The 26,136-nt window shown below is 35.1% G+C and overlaps 1 protein-coding gene across 1 annotated transcript in view; it reads right to left on the bottom strand.

Annotated features, from left to right (window-relative positions):
• Nucleotides 1–1,131: 1,131 nt before the first annotated feature.
• Nucleotides 1,132–26,136, bottom strand: part of LOC150098555 (seizure protein 6 homolog) — a 68,224-nt gene continuing 43,219 nt past the window's right edge. Inside the window, exons 4-13 of the mRNA XM_090405271.1 lie at nucleotides 24,290–24,385; nucleotides 22,904–23,029; nucleotides 22,177–22,464; nucleotides 19,484–19,615; nucleotides 14,318–14,494; nucleotides 13,830–14,009; nucleotides 11,577–11,753; nucleotides 5,774–5,872; nucleotides 5,493–5,574; nucleotides 1,132–1,206 (exon numbers count right to left, since the gene is read on the bottom strand). Coding sequence (XP_090261397.1) covers nucleotides 1,140–1,206; nucleotides 5,493–5,574; nucleotides 5,774–5,872; nucleotides 11,577–11,753; nucleotides 13,830–14,009; nucleotides 14,318–14,494; nucleotides 19,484–19,615; nucleotides 22,177–22,464; nucleotides 22,904–23,029; nucleotides 24,290–24,385 — 1,424 coding nt within the window. The 3' untranslated portion in view covers nucleotides 1,132–1,139. The remainder of the gene's footprint in view (nucleotides 1,207–5,492; nucleotides 5,575–5,773; nucleotides 5,873–11,576; nucleotides 11,754–13,829; nucleotides 14,010–14,317; nucleotides 14,495–19,483; nucleotides 19,616–22,176; nucleotides 22,465–22,903; nucleotides 23,030–24,289; nucleotides 24,386–26,136) is intronic.

Here is a 26,136-nt window from a genome sequence, read left to right on the forward strand (position 1 = left end):
GAATATAAAACAGGAAGCTTAAATAATCCACTATATTAATCAAGAATATGCTAAAAAATAACAATAAAGACACAAATTTAAAACTAGATCACTAGATTAATTGATGGTAATAAGAATTTCATGAAATCCAATGAACAGAAAGACAAGCACGCATGCGCCAGCACATAACTATACTTGTTTGAAAACACTTGTATCTGAACGAGGAAGTTAAAAAATAAGTTCTTTTTAAGAAAAAGAAAAGGAGCAAAGTCAATAACACCATACAAAATAAGATGACGCCCCCTAAATAAAATAATGGTACAGGTGTCCAGACTTGAACGCTTTACAATGCTTAATCTTTGCATTTATTGACCAGAACAAAAAGCTTTCTTTTTTGTTCTAAAATAAACACCAAATAGAAAATAGAAAATAACAGTTTGAAGCTCAACTGCCTTTCGCACGCTAGATGATACTACATTCCATGGAATACTGTACTATCGTGTTGTTACCAGCATTTAAACCGTATTAACGTCCTAAAATCTGTTTCTAAGTGGAGGAGGATATTCCACAATTTCTGAATGACCACTCTCTGGTATCCATAGCTTTCGTTAGTGCTATTAAATGTGTATTATGAAATAGTTTCAGATGAGGGGAAGTGTCATTGTGTTCTACGCATCCATTAGAGTACTTTAGGAATGCGATAACGACTCAGACGAACTACAGCTTGAATGAAAAGGACGTCTGTGTTCGCTGATGGATAACTAAATTACACTCAGATAGCTATAAAGTTCGCTAAACACAGAAGTAATTCCACAACGAATAAATATAAATTCAAAAAATGGTGACGAGTGACATAACCACGTATAGAGAAAATAAATAATTTATTTGTCAAGTATTTACAGGTTTCCTACATTCATATAAATTAACAGCAACGTTGTAATGTTACTAAATGCCAACCACGTCTGGAATACTTAATACAAAATCCCATTTACTGCACCATTACCCCATACAATTTCTCGTCCTTCTTGCGACTGGGAAAAGCAACTTCAACACCTTCAGCTTTTACAATGGACGGATCGTAACAGACTCATTGCCTATGCGACTAGAATTTCCAATACTGTAAATTGTTTCCTTTTCTGAGGGTATCAAACGCTAAACCTTTATCTCGTTTCGTGTTCTCTGAGTGGTACTTCTTCTTTTTCCTCGCTACGGCCCCTCAAACAAACCCTACAGTGCAAAAATAGAACAAAAAAATCTTTAGAAAGCATATAATAGCATACGCTATAGTGAAATATATTTAAATACGTCCTTCTAGCACGTTACACATCTAATGAATTGTTACAAATCACGCAACAGAACAGCGAATGGTGAGTTTTTATTTCGTTTGTAATAATAAGTGCAGTTTCAGGGGGTGGGTTAGCAAATCACTACACATGCGATTACCTTGGACTACTTGTATGCGGTTAACCTTCCAGCTGGAGGATAGCGTCTCAAAGTCCATCTTGAATGAAAGCGTAATTTATCCATAGTTGAGGTACTTGGAAGAAAGAACAGGAAGATTAGGATGATAACATGAATGCAACACTACCATCTACTTGTTGCAAGTTCTAAATACAGTCGGAGCCCACTATTTGATATAAGCTTATATTTTAGAAATAAAACTCCAAATAATATATCTCACTATTTAAAAAAATATATAAAATTTTCTATTCACTGTATATATCGCTTGCGGGTTCAATTTGACTTTCGTGCAATAAAAGAGTTTTCTGTACGTTATATAAATAAAAGTGTTTTCTGTACGTTTATATTTTCTGTACGTTTATATATATATATATATATATATATATATATATATATATATATATATATATATATATATATATATATATATTATATATAAATAAAAGTGTTTTCTATACGTTTATATATATATATATATATAAAATATATAAAAGAGTTTTATGTACGATAATTTTCTGTACAATAATATTACCCATTGACCATTGACGTTACTGACAGGATGGGTGAAGCACAAGTGCTTTTCATATTCCCCTTTATCTGTAATGAGAGTTATTTGGGAATGGGAGATTTGTGAGCAATTAAGCTCGCCCTCTGAGGGCAGTAGTGTTAGCTATGATCAGTTGAGAGAAGAATAGCCTTCGGTCTTTTGTGTTTGTAGTAATCAGTCTCATTGTAATTGACAGCTTGCAAGATTAGTGGGTTTGAATGTGAACCTGACTTCACGAAGAATTTTTCTGCAAGATCACGAAGAAGGGAGATGTATGGAGTGCCGGTTTCTCGGCGAATTTGTGAATTTCTGATGAACCACGGTGCATCGAGGATCATCCTAAGGCATTTGTTTTGGATTCTCTGTAATTTTGAAATGTGACTCCATGCAGGTGAGGCGTAGGTAATGACTGGACGTATCACCATCCGGTAAAGAAGCAATTTATTATGTAGGTTCAATTTTTTGCTCTTGCGGTTGATCAACGGGTAGAGCTGAGCTATGACTTTGGAAGATTTGGAGCAAATGAGATTGATGTGTTTGTTGAAAAGGAGTTTCTTATCCATCAATACCCCAAGATATTTGGTCTCTGATTGCCATGGGATCTTTTAACCAGAGAGCAGGATGTCTTCTTTGTTGCAGATCTTTCTTCTTGAAAACATCATGGTTGAGCTTTTGAGGGAGTTTACTTGAATTCTCCAGTTGGTGAACCAGTTTGCTAGCTCATTGATACTTCCTTGGAGTCTAGTGATTGCCAGGTGAGGGCTGAGCGATCTAGCTAGAATAGCGGTGTCGTCGGCATAAAGAGCCGTAGTAGTTGTTTTGGGGTTGAGAGGAATATCTGCCATGTAAGTTGTGAAAAGTATTGGGGCCAGAAGAGAACCTTGAGTACTCCCGCCAGGATTTTGAGCCTTGAAGAAACAATTCCGTTGAGTTTTACTTGCATGTATCTTTCATCGATATATGAATATATGAGTTTCACTAGTTTAATTGGGATATTGTTTTCAATTAGTTTGATGCCAGACCTTATCAAAGGCCTTGGCAACATCCAAAAACACAGCAGCAGTATGAAGGTGCCAGTTAAAGCCATGAGTGATATGTTCTGTTAGTCGGTGAATTTGTTGCACCGTGTTGTGAGCACTGCAAAACCCAAATTGCTCATTTGGGATTATTTTCTGTTGGTCCACTGCTGATTGTAGTCTTGATAGGATGACCTTTTCTATTACTTTGCCAAGACAGGAAAGAAGACTGATGGGCCTGTAGCTTTGGGGAAGTTGTGGGTTATTACCAGGTTTTTTCAGAGGTATAATTTCTGCGATTTTCCAATCAGAGGGAAAGTACTGGAATCTTAAAATGGAATTGGTAATATTAACTAGATGAATTATGGCTTTCTGTGGGAGTAGCTTTATTATCCTATTGGTAATGCCGTCAGGGCCGGGGGCCTTTTATTCTTCAGATGGGAAATGATATTTATTATTTCTGTTGGAGATGTGGGGGTGATGGTTTCTGAATCATCCTTAGGCTGACTTAGTGCATTTCTAACTTTACGATGAACTTTGTAAATAAGATTGATATTTAAGTTTGCATAAGATGGGCTGCATTGATTTTCCAGATTGTCAATTAGGGCTTCTACTTTTTCTTCATCTGTGTGTGCAACTCCAAGATTGGTCTTTAAAGGGGGAAGTGGTTGTCTTTTGGTACGAAGAGATTTTACAAACTTCCACATGGAGTTATCTTCTGGGTTGATTTCCTTCAGTTTGGTTTCCCATTTGGAGTTCCTGTGGACCTGGAGGGCTTCTCGAACCTGTCTGTTCAAAGTGTTTAAGGTTGCTTTGTCCTGCGGGGCTCTGGTGTTGTGATATCGCTTTCTGGCCTTGTTTTTGGCCCTAATCAGGTCCATTATCTCTTCTGGGATCCAGTTAGGAGCGTGGAAGACAGTGGTTTGAGTGACTGATTATATTGCTGTGTTGATTTGCCTAGTTAAATTGTTTACAGCTTGATCTATTTCTTCTTTTTTACGAATGACAGGGGGAGGACGGATGTGGATTGGAAGAACCTTAGAGAGCTTGTCCCATGGTATGAAAGAATGATGGGGAGAGAGCTGGTCTTGAAGTCCTAACCTGAGCAGGATGGGATTATGATCTGAGTTAAGCTCTTCTACTGTCTCCAGCTGGTATTGATATTTGATGTTTCTGAGGATAACTATGTCTAATATATGATCTGAGTTAAGCTCTTCTACTGTCTCCAGCTGGTATTGATATTTGATGTTTCTGAGGATAACTATGTCTAATACATCAGAACTTCGTGATGGACTGTAGTGGGTGGACTCAGTGGGTCCAGCTACTATTGATGAGTTGAGTAATGTGTAGTTGTATAAGGTACGGCCTTTGGTGTTGATTGACGAACTGAACCAGGCCGTATGTTTCGAGTTAAGGTCTCCAGCTATAATTATAGAATCCGTGGAACCGAGGATGGAGTAAATTCCTTTAATATATGAAATATAACTTCTAATGTTAAGGTGTGCGAATATCTCCTCAAAGTTTCTAATATAAATGATATATTTCTTAATTTTTAATCTTATAATTTAATAAATTATTTCATATGCACTTATAAATAATAGAAAATAGATCAAATCTATGAGTTGAAGGTAAGGTATTAGCAATTTTACAGCATAACCCTTTGATATATGCTCTTAACAATATTACGTGAGTTGTCGTTAAAAATTATCATTATGTATTTTTTTTAATTTTATTAGATTTTCTAGGTTAATAAATACACCTCTCTCTTCATACTAAAGACGCAAGATTAAAGTGTTTATTAGTGTCCATGTGAAGTGGGTAGACTTTTCCTCCCGTGGTAAATAAATCCGCCCGGAACACAAGCAATTGATACGATTCTGATATCTTATTTATTTATTTACACTATGTTTTACAACATAGTGTAAATAGGACATACTCGAATAACCATTGATGGAGCTAAGACTAAACGTTCCTTTGTGTTTCATCGAGTTTTTTTTTTTTTTTTTTATAAGTTTGATCAATAAATTTGTTATAATTAAGTAATATTATTTTTCTGTCAAGTCGACTCCGCTGTAGGCGGCCTGGTAATTTTTTTCCATTCTTTTTCCTCCTACATAAGTGGGCTCTGACAAAAGTTAGTCTAACGAGATATTATTTGATCTCTAATACGCTAGTTTTAATTTTTTTTTCATGCACTATTTAACATATTGTTAGAATCTAATCATGCAACATTATGATAGGCGAGTCTACTGAAGAGATTACACTACGCATGCGTAAGAATATCAGTTTACTGAAAAGCATTATACTACGCATGCGTCATACACAAGCTTACAAAACATGCATTCTACTGCTTTAAGAACACATCAATGTCTAACAAAAAAAAAAAAAACTAATAACCTGGTTACCGAATGTACTGATGTATAATTTTTGGGAATGGCAAACATTTTTCTTTTTTTTTTCTACAGATTAAAATCAGATGATCATCTTACCTCCTTACTATAATGACAATTATAGATATAACTACCGCCAGAAACACAAATCCGCCAAACACACCGAGAGCAATGATGCCACCTGGTGAGGAAAAAGAGAAACTATATTATTAGAAGTCAAAATACGAATTATTCGATTAAGAAAATATCGTTTATCACAATTATACAAAACATAAGGATGCCACGTTGGCTAGCGTTATCAATTATATATTTAGTATTTAAACAACAAAAAAATTCATTGAAGCATTTTTCTTTAAGTAATTATTGTAGCTTTAACTCACCCATATTCAGCCGGGCGCTAAAGAGACTTCTGTTTCGCTTTGATACTCTTCCTCCATCAGGTCTTCCGCTGTTTCCAGGACCACTCAGATAATTTTCGTCTGTAAATCATTAAAATTAATTTTTTATTCTTTAACAGTGTATGGCATGTTATTTATATACAGATATGGAATGCAAGACTTCTCATTAATCACAGAACTATTCATTTACTTGTGATACTTCGGTGTAGATGCAATTTTAAGTACTGTATATCAGTACAGAATCTGATTCTACACATTTTTATTCTTATTTTCTTTTATATTTTTGAAATATATAATCACTGCGTTCACTGAAATAATATATGATGACCACTGAGTATGTTTCGCACCTGCTAGGTGAAATATCGTGGAATTGTAATGGAATCTTGTTTCTATGGTTACCAATCAGCTTGAGAAGATCGCATTTCATCTGACACTGTTTGAAATCTACAAGAAATATGAAGAAAATCTCCAGTTTGTCATTCGCCTCCACCTAACGTGCTAGCAAACGTCTGCGAAATATGGCAGGAATCTTAAATCTGTCATTTCGCGAAATTTTCTTTTATTTTCACAAGAAGGAGACTGTCGCAAAAGGTGCTTACTTCGATTTATGACTCCATAGGATTGTTCCTAAGCACATAAGCACACTATTCAGATGACTGACTTTCTTCTAACTTTAATACTCACTGCGATGCATTTTCGGATTTGTGAGTCTCTGGGAAATATTCCAAACGGGGATATAATTCTCCTTTGTGGATATATAGAAAGATGAATGCTTAAACTTTTATTGGTTGTGCAACTTATGAGAACCTCCCTCGTATCGTCAACTTTTATTTTCTTTTGTTTTAGGGCAGCGTATATAACAAGCTTAACAAACTTTACCCGCTCTATATCGGCTTCCTGTTGGGTCGGACATTAGCTTAACTGTTAAGTGTGCCCAAGTGCTGGGTTTTAGACGCCTCCACACGCACACACACAACTTCAATGATCGTGCTGTGTCTGCTATTCACTAAATCTGCTTTATTTTTGTTCATATTTCTAAACAGTCCCTCTTACTAGAAATGTTGTTGGATAAGCAGAATTTTAAACATCGCTTGAGACATATCACAGAAGCAAGTTTGCGTTCGGGTTTTGTTCGCGAACAGCAAAGAATTCGTGCTTTTTTTTTATTTTATTTTCAAGCAGCTTTTAAATAAACTTTGACAGCTCTGAAGTCTCTTTTCGAACTGTTTTCTCACAGGGTATTTCATACATCTTCGAACGAGCACTCCTTCACATTAATTACACTATTATTTCAGATAAAAGAAACAGAATGTTATAGTACCTGTATAATTGAAATCCCCAATTATTTTGGCCATAAAAAATAATTTATTAAAATATTCCCTTGTGTTTATTAAACATTATAACACGCCCGCTATTCATACTGAAACATGACGACCATGAAACACAGAGTATATATATTAGCAATAGTAGTCATATTTAGTGCATTATTTTTAGGCCTAGATCACACACGGGTAGGTCGAACAATCCTAATATTTGCTTCTGTTACAAGGAGAACATTCAGCGCAAAACAGAAGTATTTTCATGAATCTTGAGACGGTAGTCGCTGCTCATAAGTGAGGACCATCCGGGATTAGTATGTTGGACGAACAAAAGTGCTATTTTGTTGGTAAGCTTAGAGTTCCACTGATCGAAGAATAAATGCAACTGGGCGATATCCCACCTGTCACTCATAATGTTTTACTAATCTAACCACATTTTACTAATAAAAATTGACTTAATCGAAACGAAATCTAAACCACGTGGAAATCCGTGCTGTGTACATTGGAAATCAGAAATTGTACCAAATTTCATCCAACCAGAACAGAGTTATTGCAATGTATGATTTCGTACCGGGTTTTCTTCTTCGTGACACTAGGAATGTCAAACTGAAACCAAAAAAAAAAAAAAAGCCGTAAATATTTTCAAAGACTCCAAATATAAAATTTCTTTAGAATTCATCCATCCACAGTGTTTGGCATAACTTACAAATAAGGACCAACAAAGCGAATGTAAGAGTGCTTACACATTTTGTAAAACTCACCTTTAAGAGAACAAATTGTTTACTCTACTACGATAACGGTAGGAAGAATTGATGGCAAAGGAACTAGAGGAAGAAAAAGAATATCATGGTTTGACAGCATCAAGACGTGGACAGGAAAGAGCAGTGCACAACTGCTCAGATTAGCGCAAGAGCGCAGTTTGTTCATCAAGATGGTCGCTGACCTTCGATAGAAGATAGCACAATAAGAAGAAGAAGACTACGATAACACTCCGTGTCAAGCGGTAAATACATGTAGGTGACTTGAAGAGATTAACATCGAAAGATGGGGAGGACATTTGTTTTATATAATCAACACGTGTTCCGTAACTTTTGGTACGACAGTATTTCAAGCATAAATGAACTATTTTCACGGAGTTCCTCCTTTTTACGATAAGTGCCACTAGCTACCAGTTCGTTTCTTATTTTTTTATTTTAGTTCAGTTTGGCTATCCACCCGAGCCTTTCACTTTGGGGTGTCATTTATCCAAGATTTCCGCTATTTCACTCAAGTTCTTTCGACTCTGCCCCATTTACGAAAAAACGCTTCGGCCAGCCTATTGCCGACTGCGATTTACGGTGACTAGTACGACCGAAGTCATTTGTAGTCGCACGAGCCGGTTGTTAGCAGTCAAGTGTCGAGAAACGTGTCTTGCTCGGTCGAGTTAAGTACTGCCGCTATAAAAGTGTCGTTATTTGCTTCGTTGCCGGGTTACTCGAAAGGTGCAGTCGTCGATTTAATGTCGGGAGGAAACGCTGATGGTAGGGATATGTTAAGGTAGGGGTTTTCGACTAACGAACGGTGACAGTGGAACAGTGAATGCAGGTCACACACTTCTCGGCTGACACCTCGGTGTAATGCACAACCGGTCATCAGTCCCAATCTACGCACGCTTGACTTCGGACATACTTGCGGCCACATAATCACTGCTTCACAATAGAGCAACGCGAAAATAATCACACACGCGCACACACACACACAAAAGACAAATGGGAGTGTACTATTATTTATTATTTAAAATTTTATCCAAAAATATCTTTCTTAAAAATCATAACCTGTTATTAGATTTTTAAAATATCTTTTGATATCTTCTATTAGTTTGGAGGGTTTTTTTTTTAGTTTTATTAGATATTTTCGCCATTTACTGCTCGATAAAGTCTAAAATCGTCTTTGTATGGCACTGGTGAAAAGGTGATAGCAAGCTGGAAGCTCCAAAAGGTGGACCGGACTCTCACATGTCGAATTTTTCATCCTCTCTTTCTACTTGTATTCCAGCACGTACAGGAACGCGTAGTTCACACTCTTGCCTGAGATGTGTAAAATAAAGTTATAACCGACTGAATGATTCTAAACAAGTTACTGAGATGAGGCATAATAGATCAGCGATGTGTTTACATGCTGTCTCATGAAGTGAAGTTGTGTGCTTTGGAGCAAAACAAGTGGCTTCAATATGTCGATGAGAGCTGACTTAGAACATTTTATAGATTCAGTCCATATGGAAGGGGTAGCTCTTCCTCTCTGATAATAATAAGAATGACATCCAAACGGATGATGATGATATGGCACAATTTTAATATTTGGAAAGATTTTATGAAGAAATTAATATGATGTATGAAACATTCGGAAACAGACACAGAATTAAGATAAAAATAAATCAGCTAACGCCTTTTTATTCTCGTAAATAGGGAGTAGGTGAGGCCGTTTTAGCCCTATCTAAGTTTTGGAGACTGAGTGGGCAGTTCAATCTCCACTGGTAGCCAATCAGAGATAGTTGGGCCAAGGCTATCATAATTAAGCGGCAAGAAGTGAAGAGAGACGGCTCAACAAGTGCCGCCATCTCGTGGTCCCTAACCCTAACACAATATATTTAATGTCTGAAAGAATGTGTGTTCTATGGTCGATTTTCTTGAGTTTACGGGATGAAAAATCCGAGTTTCCGGGAGAAAAAACCGCTTGCTCGGGCCAGAGATCGACTAACTCTGGGAACCGGTCGAAAAAAGGCTTAGAAAAATTTCCTCTAGTCACAGACTAGATTCAAAAAGAATAGATAGAAGCAAGTCTTCCTTCGTGCGGTCAAGCGCTGTGGATGCAAACGCCACATCCACTGACAGGCTACCAGAATTAAGATAGGATATTAGAGATAGACTATCCATTGAAGTCGAAGTCATACATATGTACTAGAGAGAGAGAGAGAGAGAGAGAGAGAGAGAGAGAGAGAGAGAGAGAGAGAGAGAGAGAGAGAGAGAGAGATTCAGGATATAATAGTAATAATAGCAGAAAATGAGTGTGCCAGTGCATTTGAATGTTCTATGGATCATTTAGTAGTAGGGTGGCTATTTCTACTTAATAATAACAGGCATAACATCCAGACACATATTGAAAATATGGTAATATATATTAAAATTTTTTGAAAGCTTGTGGAAGAGAAACTTGGAGAAGAACAAGCTGAGTTCAGACCAAACAGAGATTATCAAGATAACGTTTTCACTTTAAGGAAAATAGCTAAGAAATCGTGAGAATATGACAAGGACCTCTACCTAAGTTTTGTAGATCTGGAAAAGGCATACGACAAGGTGCCCAGAGAAACCTTTTCAAACAATTCAATTGTATGGGGTGAATAGAACATTATACAGAGCAACACATGGTCTATTTTTGTCAGTCAGCAATTAGAATTGAAGGAAATACAGGAAGATGGTTTAATATAAAATCAGGGGTAAGACAAGGATACACATTATCTCCACTCTTATTGAATGGATCACATGATGAAAGAAATATACAGATGATGTTGTACTCCAAAACACATCTAGTGCAAGTCTTCAGGATTTCCTAACTAAATTGAGAAACAGATGTAATAAATTTGGCATGAAAATCAGCAATATAAAGACCAAAACTACGAAGATAGGCAGGAGCATAGAAACTTCAGCTGCATTCTGAATGGAGACAAACAAACAAGCAAAATATTTCAGCAATTTAGGCACATTTTAGTGAAGAAGGCAGGTTAAATATGGAAATAGGCAACAGAATAACAAAGCTGGCATGATGGGTATTCAGATGAATAAATTTATAGGAGAGAAGTTAGCCAAAACACCAAACTAACAGCATAAAAGACATTGTTTAACACTTTCAATGCCAAGCTGAAAATTGGAATTTCGTGTGGTGGCCAAATTTTTTTTATTTTTTTATTTAGTTAGCGACGTCCACGCGATAACGCGTGATCGGCCGTTTGGTGAGGGCGCGATATCGCGTGATTGGCAATGAACATGTTAAACCAGTTTTAAGTTGTGAATCTAAGAATTGAGTTAGAAATAAAGCACTTGATCAAAGACTAGCGATCGCAGATAATAGAGTTCTGAGAAAAATAAGAGGGAGCGAACCGATGGCAGAATCATATTAAAAATGAAGATATTTAATGTTAGTTCGAAGAAAAAAATATATTTAGTTTTTTAGATAATAGATATGTCCGAAATTAACGATTCATGTATTATCCATGTGATTCACATGAATTCGTTATGTAGGGTTAATTCCAAGACATCTAAGGGAAAACAGTATTATAGCTCTCATTCGAGTGTTTACGATGGTGACATTTTGAGGCGAATGTAAAAACCTCCAAATCAGTCTGCGATTGGCAAAATCAATATCGATTTCTAAAGAACGACGAACAGTAAATAACTCAACGTATCAGTGCTTTTAGAGAATTTTAGTCTTACCTTCGCACACGGGAGGTTCTGAATCCCAGAAGCCATTTATACAAATAATACGTGCATTTCCAGAAAGCTGATAACCTGCTTCACAAAAGTATTCTGCGGTTGTTTCTGCCAGGGTAATGTTAGCCATGAGGGTCACGTTACCATTGGAGATCAACGGAGGTGAATGGCATAACAAAGCTGGAAAAGATCACACAAGATCATTATCAAGTACATAACTGCAAATGCGTCAACGTTCTAAATTTGAACAGTATATTCTAGCATTAAGATAGTGAAAGTTGACAATACGTAAATAGATCTCTTAATGCAATTAAATATGATCTAAATTATTTTTATTATTTAATATAAATGATTTATAAGCTATTGAAATGTCTCTTACTTGGCATACGTTGAGTTTTTTCAATAGTGTGATAAGTTCGCGATATTCAAACGTGATTAAATATGAATTTAAATAAATGCCATTTAAGTATGTTTAATAAATTCTAGTGGTATTTATACAAATTTATTATTAATTATTTAGAATATATGAGCATTTTATCAAAATTTATAAATGTATTAAATTTTTAAAATATAAGTTATTTAGAATGTGTAAATATATTATTATTATTTTACCAGACGTCCTCCCTTTTTTAACGGGATTGTCTCCTTTTTTTCCCCAACAAAACCTTAACGGGACGCTAATTGTCCCGTTTTCTCCTTTTTTTTTTTTTTTTTTTTTTTGAATTCGTGGCATGACTTTATTCTTGTATGTTTGAATATGGAAAGGATAATGTCTCTACTGGTGACATTTGATAGCTTGAGATCGAAAACATGCATGCTCTCTGATATGATAGGATGAAAATGCTGCAACCAGTAAAGGCACTGCGTCATCCAGGGGATTAAAAGGTTACTTTCTCTACCTACCATTGTGCTTCTTATGCCGGTCTGTTAGTAATTGTAAAAGTTAAAGCGAGTATATATATTGCGAGTGGTGATATTTCATCCAGATTTTATCATGCGGAAAAGGAAGTATAGTGTGTCGTACGATGTACTATGTGTCGTTCGTTTTTTTTTTTTTTTTTCAATTGAACATGGAGGCCCTTCTGATATAAAACAGCATTTGACGAAGCAAAACAATAAATTGGCAGTCGCTGCTCGCAGTTAAAGTCAAGATGTTACATCATTTTTCACGAAAAATGCAAAAGAGAAATTAACTGACGAAAGTAAATGTCTTGCAGCTCAAGAAGGTTTGTTTGCGTTTCATGCAGCGAAGTTGCAAACGCCACTAACTTGGGCTGAAGTTGAAAGCAGCCCAAAAGCAATCCGTGATGTTGACAGCAAAATATTCGATGTTGCTGATGAAAATGAATTATTCGATGAGGTCAGCCATATAAATAATGTTGTGAATTCCAAGATGGAAGAATGGAAGGACACAAACGCTCAAGTGGACGAGCATACCAGAAGTGTCCCTTTTTTAATTGCTGAAAAATTCAAAATATCCCTTTTTTTTTGTTTTGAAAATCTGGTCACCCTATCTTACACCTTCAAGTAGTCCAAGGACTCATCTCGGGAGGACGTGCACCTACCGTCCACTGTTTACACAAACGTCCATCAACGCACACAGCGCCATCTATGTCACTAATAGTATAGTATTTTATGTAGATAAATTGCGCGTGTAAGTACTAGATCCATTTGTCTATACGCTTGACGAAAAACTCTACCACCTCCGCATATCATTAAAATTTTACAAAATAATAATTCTACAGTAATGTTTTTAAATATTGACCTTTAATTATTAAATATCAATATATCAATTAAAAAATTTAAATATTTAGAAAATATTAATGTGGAAAGTTAGAAAACGGTTATTAAATTCCAAATATTAAAATATTAATTTAGAATTTAATTCTAAATGAATTCAACGCTTCTTTCAATTTTTAATTCAATTTTTATTATTAGTTATACAATTTTTATGATAATTTATTTAAGGTGTGGGAATGTTTTGTTAAAAAAATAAATGAAATGTTAATCATTTATTTACAATTTAATTTATGAATAGTTTTTCTAATATATTAAATATTTATGTTTAAAATAAAATTATCTAATTTTATAACATTGGCATACTTAATAAAAATGGGCTCGAAAACATTTTATTAAATCTACATGTCATTCATGTCTCATATTAAAAACTGCGTCATGCAGTTTCCATAAAACGATTGTATTAATTTTATTTGACTGATTAGTCTAATTTTTAACTGATAACATAAAGCTACCAACGGTCGCATCTCGGTGGTGGACCATTCCATTTGCGATCTGCGTCACACGTAAGTGTTCCTCTACCCACCAGTACGTATCCTTCCTGACAAAAATACTCCAGCCGGCTTAAGTAATGTCTGCTTCCATTGCGAAGGTTGTAACCACCGTTAGCAACTGGTGCTGGGTATCCACACTGAAGATCTGAAAGAAACAATCACTTTGTTTTACTTTTTATCGTTAAGTATCTGAAGTATACATTCTTAGACAAAGCGAGGCTAAATTTAGAACATCAAGTAGACATCTCCTTTTTTTTTTACAATATTATAACACAGAATACTAATTTTGAAGATAAACGTTAAAAAGAGATGAATTATAAACACATCGGGGCAAAAAATATGAATACAATTTGGAAGCCCAAATTTTAACAGACTTGTGCTGCCATCTATTAACATGAAATAGCGTTAATTTAGTTGCATTAATATTATTGAATTTCTATTTATATTACTTACACGTGCACTTGGGAGGAAAGTTGGTAAAGAATCCATTCGACTGGCAAGTTCTGATTCGTGGTCCTTCAAGAAGATGTCCAGGAGCGCACTGATATTCAACAACCGAGTTGACATCAAAATTTCGAGCTAGAACTGTAGTATTCGTAGGTTTTTCTGGAGATCCACAAGAAGTGGGTTCTGCAAAAAAAAAAAAAAAAACATTTGTTTGCATTACCTCAATATACAGGGTGAACGGGATAAATTTGACAGTTTCGTAAGGAAAAAGAAAATCTTCTTTGTATCTATTAAATTTAATGAATTGACAAAAAAACATTACAGGCAGAGTTAATTACAATACTATCAACAAGATTTACTCAAAATAACCACCATTAGCATCGATCACAGCTTCAATTCTGCTTCGGAACCTCGAACAAGCTGATGCTACAGTCTCCCTGGGAAGGGCCGCAAAAACTGTTTTAATTTTATCCATTAACTGGGCTTTTGTATTACTGGAAGTGCGATTGGTGTCTTTTTCAACTGCGCCCCATACAAAATAATCCATGGGGTTAAGGTCTGGGGAGTTTGGAGGCCAAACATTTGGACTGGTGAAGTCGTAGAAATTTTCAGACAACCATTTTTGACTTTTCCCAGAGGTGTGGCAAGGGGCCGAATCCTGCTGCCATACATACGGCCTACCATTGGCTACCCTTGTTATCCAGGGCTTGACTACAGTTAGCAACTCCACGAACAAAGCCCGAATTCCAATGCCAGGGTTCTTCAACACCTGTTCCTGCAGATTTGCGAGGAATTCTGCTGTACGAACGCAATCAGATCGTCTGCTAGGGATCTTTCTTCTTGCTACATCCTCGTAGTCACCATTGCAAGTCTCTAGTTCATGCCTGATTGTTTGTACTGTATTCAGGGAGCATTGGGCAGCAGTCGTAATATCCTTATTTTGATGGCGGGCACGAATCATCATGATACAAGTTATTCTCTTCCATGATTCAGGTGGGTTCCAGCTATCCATCCTTTCTGACATCTTGTATGTGAATGAAGAAGGGTCCAAACTTTTAAATGAAGAGAAGTGTGTGTTAATACATGTAACTTACGGAAAAATATAATTAATTATAAATATGTCAAATTTATCCCGAACACCCTGTATATATATATATATATATATATATATATATATATATATATATATATCTGCTCATCTCATGAATAGAACATTATTACTTTACAAACACTGCACATTACTGAAAATAGCACTCTTTTATGTTTTTCTAACCTGTGAAAATTGAGAACCTTGAAATCGAGATGATAGAAGCGCAGTCAAAAGATATCCATTGGAAGACTCAGCTGCAACTATATAAATCGCTAGTTCGTCCAGTTGCTGCTTATGGATGATAACCTGCATATAACAGATAAGAAGGAGGAGTTTGATTTCAGCTATAAACAGGAAAATCCTTAGAAAAATATTGGCCAGCGAATGATAATGGTCTCTGGAGGATCAGATAGAACTATGAATGATACCAACTCCATGAAGAACCCTTCTTCTTCTTTGTTCTTTTAACCCATTTTACAGCGACTTCTAGCTGTAGATGTTCCCCATTTCTCTCCATCTGTGTCTATTCTAAGTTTGTTGGTACCCAGCGAAGAATTCCAATTGTTTTCCTTATATGTCTGACCATCTTCTTTCGGGTCTTCCCACATATCTTTTACCTTCGTGTGGTTGCCACTCCGGTAAAACTTTTGTTCATCTATATTCCTTTATTTTATTTTACTTTTATCTTTGAGCCTTATGTTTAGTAGACATCTTTCCATCCTTCTTTCTGATTTTTGTATTTTATCTATTATTTCCTTCTTTGAATGACCAGTTTTCTGCTCCGTAGGTCATAACAGGCAATACACATAGATTGAACAGTCTTCCGCTGTTCTCAGGTTTTATTTTGCTGTTTAAAAATCTCTTCAATTTTCCAAAAAGCTGACCATCCCATCCCATTCCTATTCTGCTTTTCGCTTCTTCCATTCTTCCTTGTTTCTTCTTTGTTAACAATTTTCCTAAGCATACTCATCCGAGCCTCCGTAGCTCAGTCGATATAGACAAAACCCTTTGGTCGGAATGACCTGGGTTCGATTCCTTCAGATTGACGTCAAAATATGAACCCAAAATGTGAAATTTAACCAAGATTAAAAAAATAATTATAGTGGGCAGGACATGTTTTTCGTATGATAAATGACAGTATTAGGAAACCCCCTTGGTAAAGACCAAGAGGAAATCCTAGAACAAGATGGATAAACGCCATTAGTCAGGATTCCAAACTGGAGGAGAAATGCAACAAAACCTGAAGTAAGGCGTAATCTGGGGCCTTAGAGCCATAGGAAGAAGAAGAAGAAGAATTCTCTTCAAGGTATTTTTAAATTTGCATAAAAACTTCAAAATTTATCTTAGAAAATCAGTTTAAGTGTTTGCAAAATGAATTGATATGTTTTTTGGCTTTCATATTAATATGCTCAAGTTTTTGTCATTCATTTGGTTTCGTAATGATAAGTTTGAAGACCTGAGATATATGCTGAAGATACGTAGGTTTGTTTAGTGGGTTAAAATAAACTGAAAAAAAAAAATTAAATATCGAGATCTGACAATCGACTGGCTGTGGTTTAAACCCACTAAAGTCATCCCAATAGTTAGCGGTGCACTTGGTGCAACCTCAAAGAAGCTGTCCAACTATTTACAACAATTAAACATCAACGAAGTGACCCCATATGACCTACGAAAAACAGCATTACTTGGAACAGTCCATATTTTACGACGCTACCTGACGGACTATTCTTAGATTCTTGGGTGGCATCTGAATCGTTCTGCATCAATCATCTGCATCAACTGTCAAATTTTTGTTTGTATGATATCGTATTTTGACAGTGTATCAATCATGTAAATAAAATAATAATAATAAAAGAATCAGTTGCATTGTATGCCCAATTGTTGAAATACAAATACACCACCAGCATAGTATTTATTTTGAATACTATGAACTATTATGGGAACGATAATTTTATTGGCAGTAGGAGATTTCCAAAATTGGTAGCGGTTTTCTTTTTAACTACTTTTTTTTTTTTAAAGAATTGAGGCATTTAAAAATAATTGCTGAAGGATGTTCGTAAGTTAAGCTAGTGGAAATTAATTTCCTTATTCTCGTGTTCCGAGTATGGAAACGTGCGGATAGTGAGAATCGATAGAAGGCTTTCAAAGTTCGCGATACTTACCGATGGAGAAAAGTGAAGGAAAAAAAAAAAAATTGAAATTAAAATGCTGTCACTAGCTCTAGGTTGTTATGGGGAGAATACACGCGCATGCTAGCACAATGCCAAGAGTGAAGAGGAGAAATAACTTTAAAAAAAAGAAGAGAGAAAAACAGGAAGGGCTACGTGTAATGTTAGCAAAACTTGACATGCGTATTAAGTGACAGGAAGGTGGAGTATCCGCAAGCCAGTGTATTAAAGTATCGAAATAGCGTTAACTTAATAGCACGTTTAAAAAAAATAATCATTTATGACCAGTTAGGAAAAAAAATTCAATCAGAAAAAACATATAAGTGCGTACCATGCATGCTGGTTAATAGCGTACGTGTTTCTTGCATTTAAAAGAAAGCGTGTTAGTTTTAATTACTTTCTTCGCTGGAAAGATAAAACTGATGAAAGATAAAAATTCGATTCTAGTCGCCTTCTGGAGGTACTTTTTCTAAGCCTTTTTTCGATCGGTTCTCGAGTTAGTCGATCTCTGGCAGGGCAAACGGATTTTTTTCGTCCCGTAAACTCAAGTAAACTGACAGTAGAATCTACACTATTTCAGACATTAAAAATATTGTGTTGTGGTTAGGAGCCACAAGATGGCGGCACTTGTTAGCCGTCTCTTCACTGGCTGTCGCTTAAAATTAGTAATAGTCTTGGCCAGCTATCTCTGAATAGCTACCAGTGGAGACTGAACTGCCCGCACAGTCTCCAAAAATTAAATAGAGCTGAAACGGGAATAAATGGCGTTAGAGACATATCACAGCATTGAGCGTCAGCTAAAACAAAAAAAGTAGGTCTGGATGCTTATTTTATTTTATTTATTCGTTTATTTTTGGTCAGGCGTAACAGTTAAGGTCAAAAGATACACAGAATATACAGAGCCATTGTAAATTACTTTTCAGTAATGTGACAAGAGCCACTTTAGCTCCTTTGCCGAAGTATACCTGAAGTTTTTCATTAGTAGACGAGACATGTCAGGCCAGATTGTGACTTATTTCTCAGTGGCGACGATCAATAATTTGGTTTTCTGATATCTTCCGTGCCGTTATGTAGAAGAAAACGAACCAAAAGCCACGCAGCTGGTGGAGTTACTGCTCTTTTACAAGCACAACGAGTGTATTAAAAGCGTTTCTGTATTTTGAATTTTTCTTCCTTTATTTTCCCCTGTTTTATAAGCAGCGGGAAAGAATTAGCGAGTTAACACACGATAGCAGCTTACTAATAATATTAAAAAGACACTCGACTGGCCATCACGTATATACACGTCAAGGTTACCATGGAAGCAAAGTACATATTAAAATTGGAATGGCATCGATATTACATCGAAATATATGATGGAAACGAAGGGTATGAAGGGTGACGTATTTTATCCATATTGAAGGCGATGTAGTTAATCATGAAAAGCGATTAAAACCCATTCACCTCCCCCCCCACACACACACACACACGTATACATAAAAGACTTTTCTTTGCACAAAATTTGTTTGTGAACTTATTTATACATCGAATCGACTTTTCAATTAATGCTCTCTAATATTGAAAGAATGCTTTTCTTCACGAAACATAAAATATTAATAATTCTCTATAGAGAGGTGACATAGTTTATTCCTAACATGATTAGTGCCGTTTTGAAGTGTTTTGGAAATTCAAAAGATAGCAAATCTATGGTGAACAACCCGCATTTAGGAAGAGGATAAGTGCTAAATTGAATGTAAATTTGTTGTCCACTGTTTTGCATTATCTCAAAAGGTTGGGAAACGTGGAGAGAAAAGATGAAAGCAAAGAAATAAATATAATAAAAATAAAAAATCTGATCGAGAGAGAGAGAGAGAGATTAAAAAATAAAATATGTACTTCACATTAATTCTTAAAAGTCAACAGAGAAATACTTACTGTGACGACAGACGAAATTAAGCTTGCTATCACAGTCAACATCAGACCACAGCCACCCCTTAGACTTGTCAAATCGAGAGCAGTTCCCCTTCCCTGGAGGGACATTCCAAAAGGACACACCGATCTCTTGACCTGTTGGAAAGAAGATCGTTAGAATATTTGATGCATTTCAGTGATTTCTTTATAAACATCTCTTGCAAAACACCAAAGTATTATCTTTAGTGCTTGGGTCTGTTTAAATCCCTTACCAATATTTTTAATGCATCCCATCTTTTCATATTCCGCCAGACACAAACGTTTCTCTTCTCGTAGAATCTCTAATGTATTACCGCTGAAAAATGTACACATTGATTTTTTTTTCTACATGAAACATTAGAAACAGCACCAAACCTCTCTTTTCAATTTCGACTATTGTGCAAAAACAAAAACGGTAATGTAAAAGTGTTGAAATATTACTATGCCAGATTGCATGTGCTTGCATTTTGTCTACCTTTGGGATGATGCCTTCATTTTAACTGCAGTTAGATTTTTATTGTACATCGCGTGTTTATTCCTATGTTGCCATTATCCCAGGTACCTCTATCGGTAAAAAAGGACTACATCAGATAGTCCAGCTTAACTGTTCACAATACTTACAGCATTATTTGGAAAATATTTTTACCATTCTGAGGCTATCCAAAGATTAATTTACAAATTACCTCACATTTTAAAGGTTTAGAGTTTCCTGAGTTGCTTTTTATTATTAATAACATTAAATTATTATTATTATTACGTCGCCATCTTTACAATCACACTACAGTTGCTCAAGGGAAGAAAGGTGAGTCATGAAATGCATCAAATGCCTGAAGGATATATCGTCCGATGGGAATCATATAACCTGTAGGAAATGCCCTAGGAATCTACACTCTACATGTGCCAGCCTTTCAGAAACAACTTGGAAACGAATCCAATGCAACACGCGAGGAATCGAAGTGTCTACTCTGCAGAGAGAACAAAGAAATGCACCTAAGGCAGCCACCTATGGCGCAGCCGATTATACCGGAGGCAAAATCAGACGACGAGCTGGCAAACAAGGAAATGCAGGAGAGTCCTATAATTTGAACTTCTTAAATATACTAATAGAAAAACGGTCTAGAGACTATAAAAGCCAGCTTAGTAGATCTTGTGGAAGAACTCTTTGATAAACAGAACGAACAAATAAAAAAATATAGCGAATATAAGGATTTGGTCAAAACGGTAAAAGACTTTAAAATCAGCCTTAACGCATTAACTGACAGGTAACACAATTTGATGAAAGAGACATCCGAATTCCGTCAAGAACTTAATTCCCTAAAACTACAAAACGAACGTTTAAATCAGCAATGGTATAAAGAAGATCTTGTCATAAACAGTCTTCCTGAAACTGCACCTATAGAAAACCTCCGAGACGTAGTTTTAAAATTAGGCCATGTAATCGACATCCCTCTACAGCATAACGACATTCAGACCATAAATCGGATTCCTAGGAAGACCAAAAAAAAAAAAAAGGCTTGCCACGATCCTCACCAGTCATAGTTTGTCTTACAAGCAAGTCCACTACAGACAAACTCATAAAAGCCAGTAGACAGAGAAAACCAGTTTCCAAGGACTTGAACGCATTACAACACAACACACCAATCTTCCTATCCGAATATTTAACACCATTCAACCAGAATCTTGTACCAAGCAAGAAAAGCATAAACAGAAAAAAATTACCAATTTCTGTGGATCAGAGATGCCAAGATATACTTGACGAAGTCACAAACTTCAAAGCCGATCGATACAAATCAAAAGCGCAGAAGACATAGAAAGGCTGCCACAGTGGGGGGGGGGGGGGGAAGTCTCCTAATTAGTTCAAAAAGAAGACCACTATAAAAATGAATGTGAATCATCAAGACAGATGTAATAACACCCGAATATATCTGCAATTTCACTTTAATCAGACATTTCAGCTCACTCATTTGACCTCTCAAACATCAGCCTACTTCCAACACAGCAACCATATCAGTAAAAAAATATCTAACCGGTGTCATCCCCAGATAAACTTATTAAAAAGCTTCGAGGATGCCAGCAGAGACATTACATCGCAACTGAGATCAACAGAATGAGAAAAAAATCCATTTATTACATTGAAGTGTTGTAGTTACAGCGCATTTTATACATTAAAAGCAAAAATTGTACTATATGTTATACTATACGTATTGTTATACTATAAATACTGTTATAGAAATTTAATTTTATTCAATTGCAACTATAAATTACCATCTATAGTAACTATTATTAATACATTATACAAAAAAAGGAAAATTTGTATGAAATTCATTGTTAAAAAAAATTAAAAAAAAAAGTAGACCTCATAATTTTAATAACAAAATATCAATGAATTTAAAAAATACAATTATTATTATTATTATATATGTATTTATATGTATTATATAATACATAATATATAATACATACAAACGTATTATATGTATGTAATTTTTATAATTTTTTTAATTTCTATTTATAATGTAATTATTATAAGTACGCAAGACATAATAAAGTGTTAAAAAATTATTATTATAACTTCTTAAAATACAGATAATTGATAAATATATTCATTGTGCTGCCATCTATTGAGCATATTGTCAAACATAAGAATAAATATCGTTACTAATAATTTTCTTTCTCACCATTAATCCATTTCCAGTTCCTACGGTTAACAGGATCTCGAATAGCTCCTAACCAGTAGTCCCCATCTTGATCTTTCCTGTGACGTCGATAGAGTTCCCAACTGAGAAATCCCTGTAGTGCTGGATTACTGTCGTCTATCAAAGTTCCTCCTCGTAATTCACAAAATCGTTTCGCACTGTCGAAGGTGCGTGCATGATTATTGTAAAACGAATAACATCGGCCATTGTAGGTGGCGCTGCTGCGTGGAGGCTGATCATTGAACAATGGACATTGGTGAACAGGAAGAGCTAAAATACAAAAATAAATAAAATAATAATATTTAAAAAAAAAATACTAAAAGTTGGTATTTTTCAAAGAGTTCCGTGTTATAATTTAAGTTTTGATATTCATTCATTTATTTCAACATACAACTTAATAATAAATTTAACACCAATTACTTTATTTTATTGATTTCTTTTTAAGTAGAATGGTTTGGAGTTGTCGAAATCACTAGGTTTACTGTATTAAATAAGAATTTAACTTTCAATAATAATAAAAAAAATAAATAAACTAAGATCAGTGATATAGTTTCGCATTATGAGTTTAGTTCTATCTGTTGCCGATAGGTGACAACATATAGATAGATAAGTAACTTTGCATGTAAACATATAAGTATCGCTGTATAAATGAAACATAATGTGTTGTGGGATCAAGTAACTGAGCTATCGATTATCCAAAATATCTCACCTTGTTCAGTGTATACAAAAGCTTCGCATATCGATAAAGTTGCAGGATGGGAACTTTCCAAATGGATACTAACAAATACGCCTAAAACCGGAGTTGTACAAGGAAGATAAAGAGGGCGCCCTTCTTCTACATAAAAATAAAATGTAAATTACTGATTAAAAATTGCTGAAAGTTATATTTGGAGCATAACATAAATTGATATATTTCACTAAGCTAGTTATTTAAATGGAAAACATTATGTTGTTATTGACATTAAAGTGAAAAATTAATAAAAAAAAAAGTAATATATAAAGAAGTAGTTAGAACTAAGGACTGATGCTTTTTAAGTAGATTATAACTAATATAAATATATAAATATTTTAACAGTTAAAAGCTATTCAGTTTAAATTTAAATTTAAATTTAAATAATAAAATAATAACAATAACATGGGAATTTTCCCAGAAATAATACCTATAAATATTTGATGAATGATTCATCTCTTGTACTTGTTCGGGAAACCATGGCTTAACGTGTTTTTGTTTTTATTATTATTATTTCTTTTTTTCGTGTATTAGATGGATACTTAAAGCAATGTGATCTGCATAATAAATGATTTGCAAGAAAAACAAAGGCGCTGAAATAAGTAATCCGACTTCAGTTAAGATAAGTTTTGATATATGGCCCCTTTCATCCCCCCCCCCTTCTTGAGTACAATGGGAAAAATTTCCGTACGATGTGTCGACCTCAAGATACGGATAGAAAGAGAAGATAAAACCAGGAATCTCGCATATAGAGACTATAAAGTGCGATTCTTAGCGACGGTGAATCCTAATACGCTGGCAAGAGGCGTGAAAATGGAGAAACTCTTACTTAAAATCGAAGCACGAGCTTTGACTAGGAGCTTTAAGTCTCCAAGAGGATTTATGAGCTCAGAGGACTCGAGGGAATTACAGGAGGATGAAAGTAACTGCCCATGAACGCTTGATGAGGGGTCATTAACGTTGTTCGCCGATGAACTAGCTTGAAAGCTTGAGGTTATTACTATAGACCTCTGAATTCTTTATTATTTCATTACACAAAAGAGTAGGCACGTGAATAAAGGCAATTATATGTGGCATTCATGGCGAGATGCTAACATATTTGGGCCACGCCTTGAATAAGAGCAAACATATTTATGATGCGAAAAAGATTCATTGTTGATGAGTTCGAAATTTACTTGTAGTATGGCTGGTGGTGCCATCTGGTGAGATATCCTAGTGATACACGAAATCAGTTCCAGTGCTTAACTACGGTTTTAATGTGAATTATTAGAAGAATGTGTTTAGCGGCTAATTGCAAGTAGAGATACTGGTTAGAACTTGAATGAAATAAAACGGGTTTAAATTTTACACCGAACTTTAGCTTACCTATTCTTCCCGTATATCGATTACAGACAGCATTCAGTGCCACATCTGGTCTGTTGTTTCCGACACGAACTACCACTGCGACATCTCTCGATTGATCTATAAGTATAAATAATAAAAGCAATAATAAGTTTGATGAAGCGTTCTTTGACAAAATCTTATTACTTATTGAAATGAACATTGGGTCAAGCTTTCTGTTAATGTTTTACCTTGACAACAGTGATGCGTTGCTTAGTTTTGATATAATTTTCCATGACTGAGTTTTCATGACTGTAGATTAAAAGTTATTCAGTTTAAATTAAAATTTATTGAATCGAAAAATTGAAGTAGACATTCAGAATAAAATGTTCAACCATTATAACCATTAACTGCATTATACAAATTTCTATGGCTAAACAAATTCATGAAAATTGAAAATCATTTTAATTCATTGTTTATTATTATTATTATTATTATTATTATTATTATTATTATTATTATTATTATTATTATTATTATTATTATTATTATTATTATTATTATTTCTCTCTCCGTATATTATTATTAATATATGGAGAGAGGGCGCTGTGTAGGCATACGAACGGTTGCATAGTTGTATCGCTGGTCCAGTTTTTATACTTTAATGTGGTTCAAACTCCTGTTGTTAATTTAAAAGTGTCACAAAGTGATTCTTCTTGCCGCGCTGAAGACAGTGATATATAATTCATCGCAATCGGCCAAGTTAAACCCAAATTTTGAGTGTGCTGAGGGTTGAGCAGAGTTCACCGTGGTCACTAACGAGCATAGAACAAAGGATGTCGCCATCTTTACAGTTGTCCAAGGGAAGAAAGGTTAGCCATGAAGTGCAACAAGTGCCTGAAGGAATTATCGTCCAACGGATGTTATATAACCTGCAGGAAATGCCATATTAATCTTCACTTTACATGTTCCGTACTTTCAGAAACAACATGGCAACGCAAATCCATTGCCAAGCGAGAGGAATGGAAATACCTATACTGCAGAGAGAACAAAGAAACGCCGCCACCCACGACGCAACTGATTACACCGGAGGCAGAATCGGACGATGAACTGAACAGACAAAAAAATTCCGGTTAGTCTTATAATTTGAGTTCCGTAAATTTATTACTAGAAAAAGGTTTAGAATATATAAAAGCCAGCTTGGTAGATCTTGTCCAAGAACTATTTGATAAACAGAATAAACAAATAACCAAAAAAATTAGCGAATATGAAGAGTTTGTTAGATTTAATAATTCAAAAGTAGAAGTCTTACAAACAGTAAAAGACATTAAAACCAGCATTAATGCACTAACTGACAGGCAGCACAAATTGATAAAAGACACATCAGAACTCCGTCAAGAATTTAATTCCCTGAAACTACAATGCGAAATTTTAAATCAACAACAACAACATAAAGAATACCTTGTCATAAACGGTCTTCCTGAAACTGAATCCACAGAATATCTCAGAGACGTAGTTTTAAAGTTAGGCCATGCAATTGACATCCCCCTACAGCATAATGATATTCAGACCATAAATCGGATTCCCAGGAAGAACAAAAAACAAGGCTTGCCACGACCCGCACCGGTAATAATCCGTCTGACCAGCAAGGCTACAAGAGACAATCTCATAAAAGTCAGCAGACTGAAAAAACAAGTTGTCAAGGATGTAAATGCATCGCAAGACAATACGCCAATCTTTCTATCTGAGTATTTAACACCTTTCAATCAGAATCTTTTGAACCAAGCAAGAAAAGAAAAAAAAACAGAAAAAAAGTATCAATTGTTATGGATCAAAGACGGCAAAATATTCTTGAGAAAGTCACAGACTTCAAAGTCTATACAAATAAAAAG

This window comes from Typopeltis vanoorti, chromosome 15, assembly GCF_054136105.1.
Source record: "Typopeltis vanoorti isolate ZY-2024b chromosome 15, IOZ_Tvanoo_1.0, whole genome shotgun sequence".
Classification (NCBI taxonomy): Eukaryota; Metazoa; Arthropoda; class Arachnida; order Uropygi; family Thelyphonidae; genus Typopeltis; species Typopeltis vanoorti.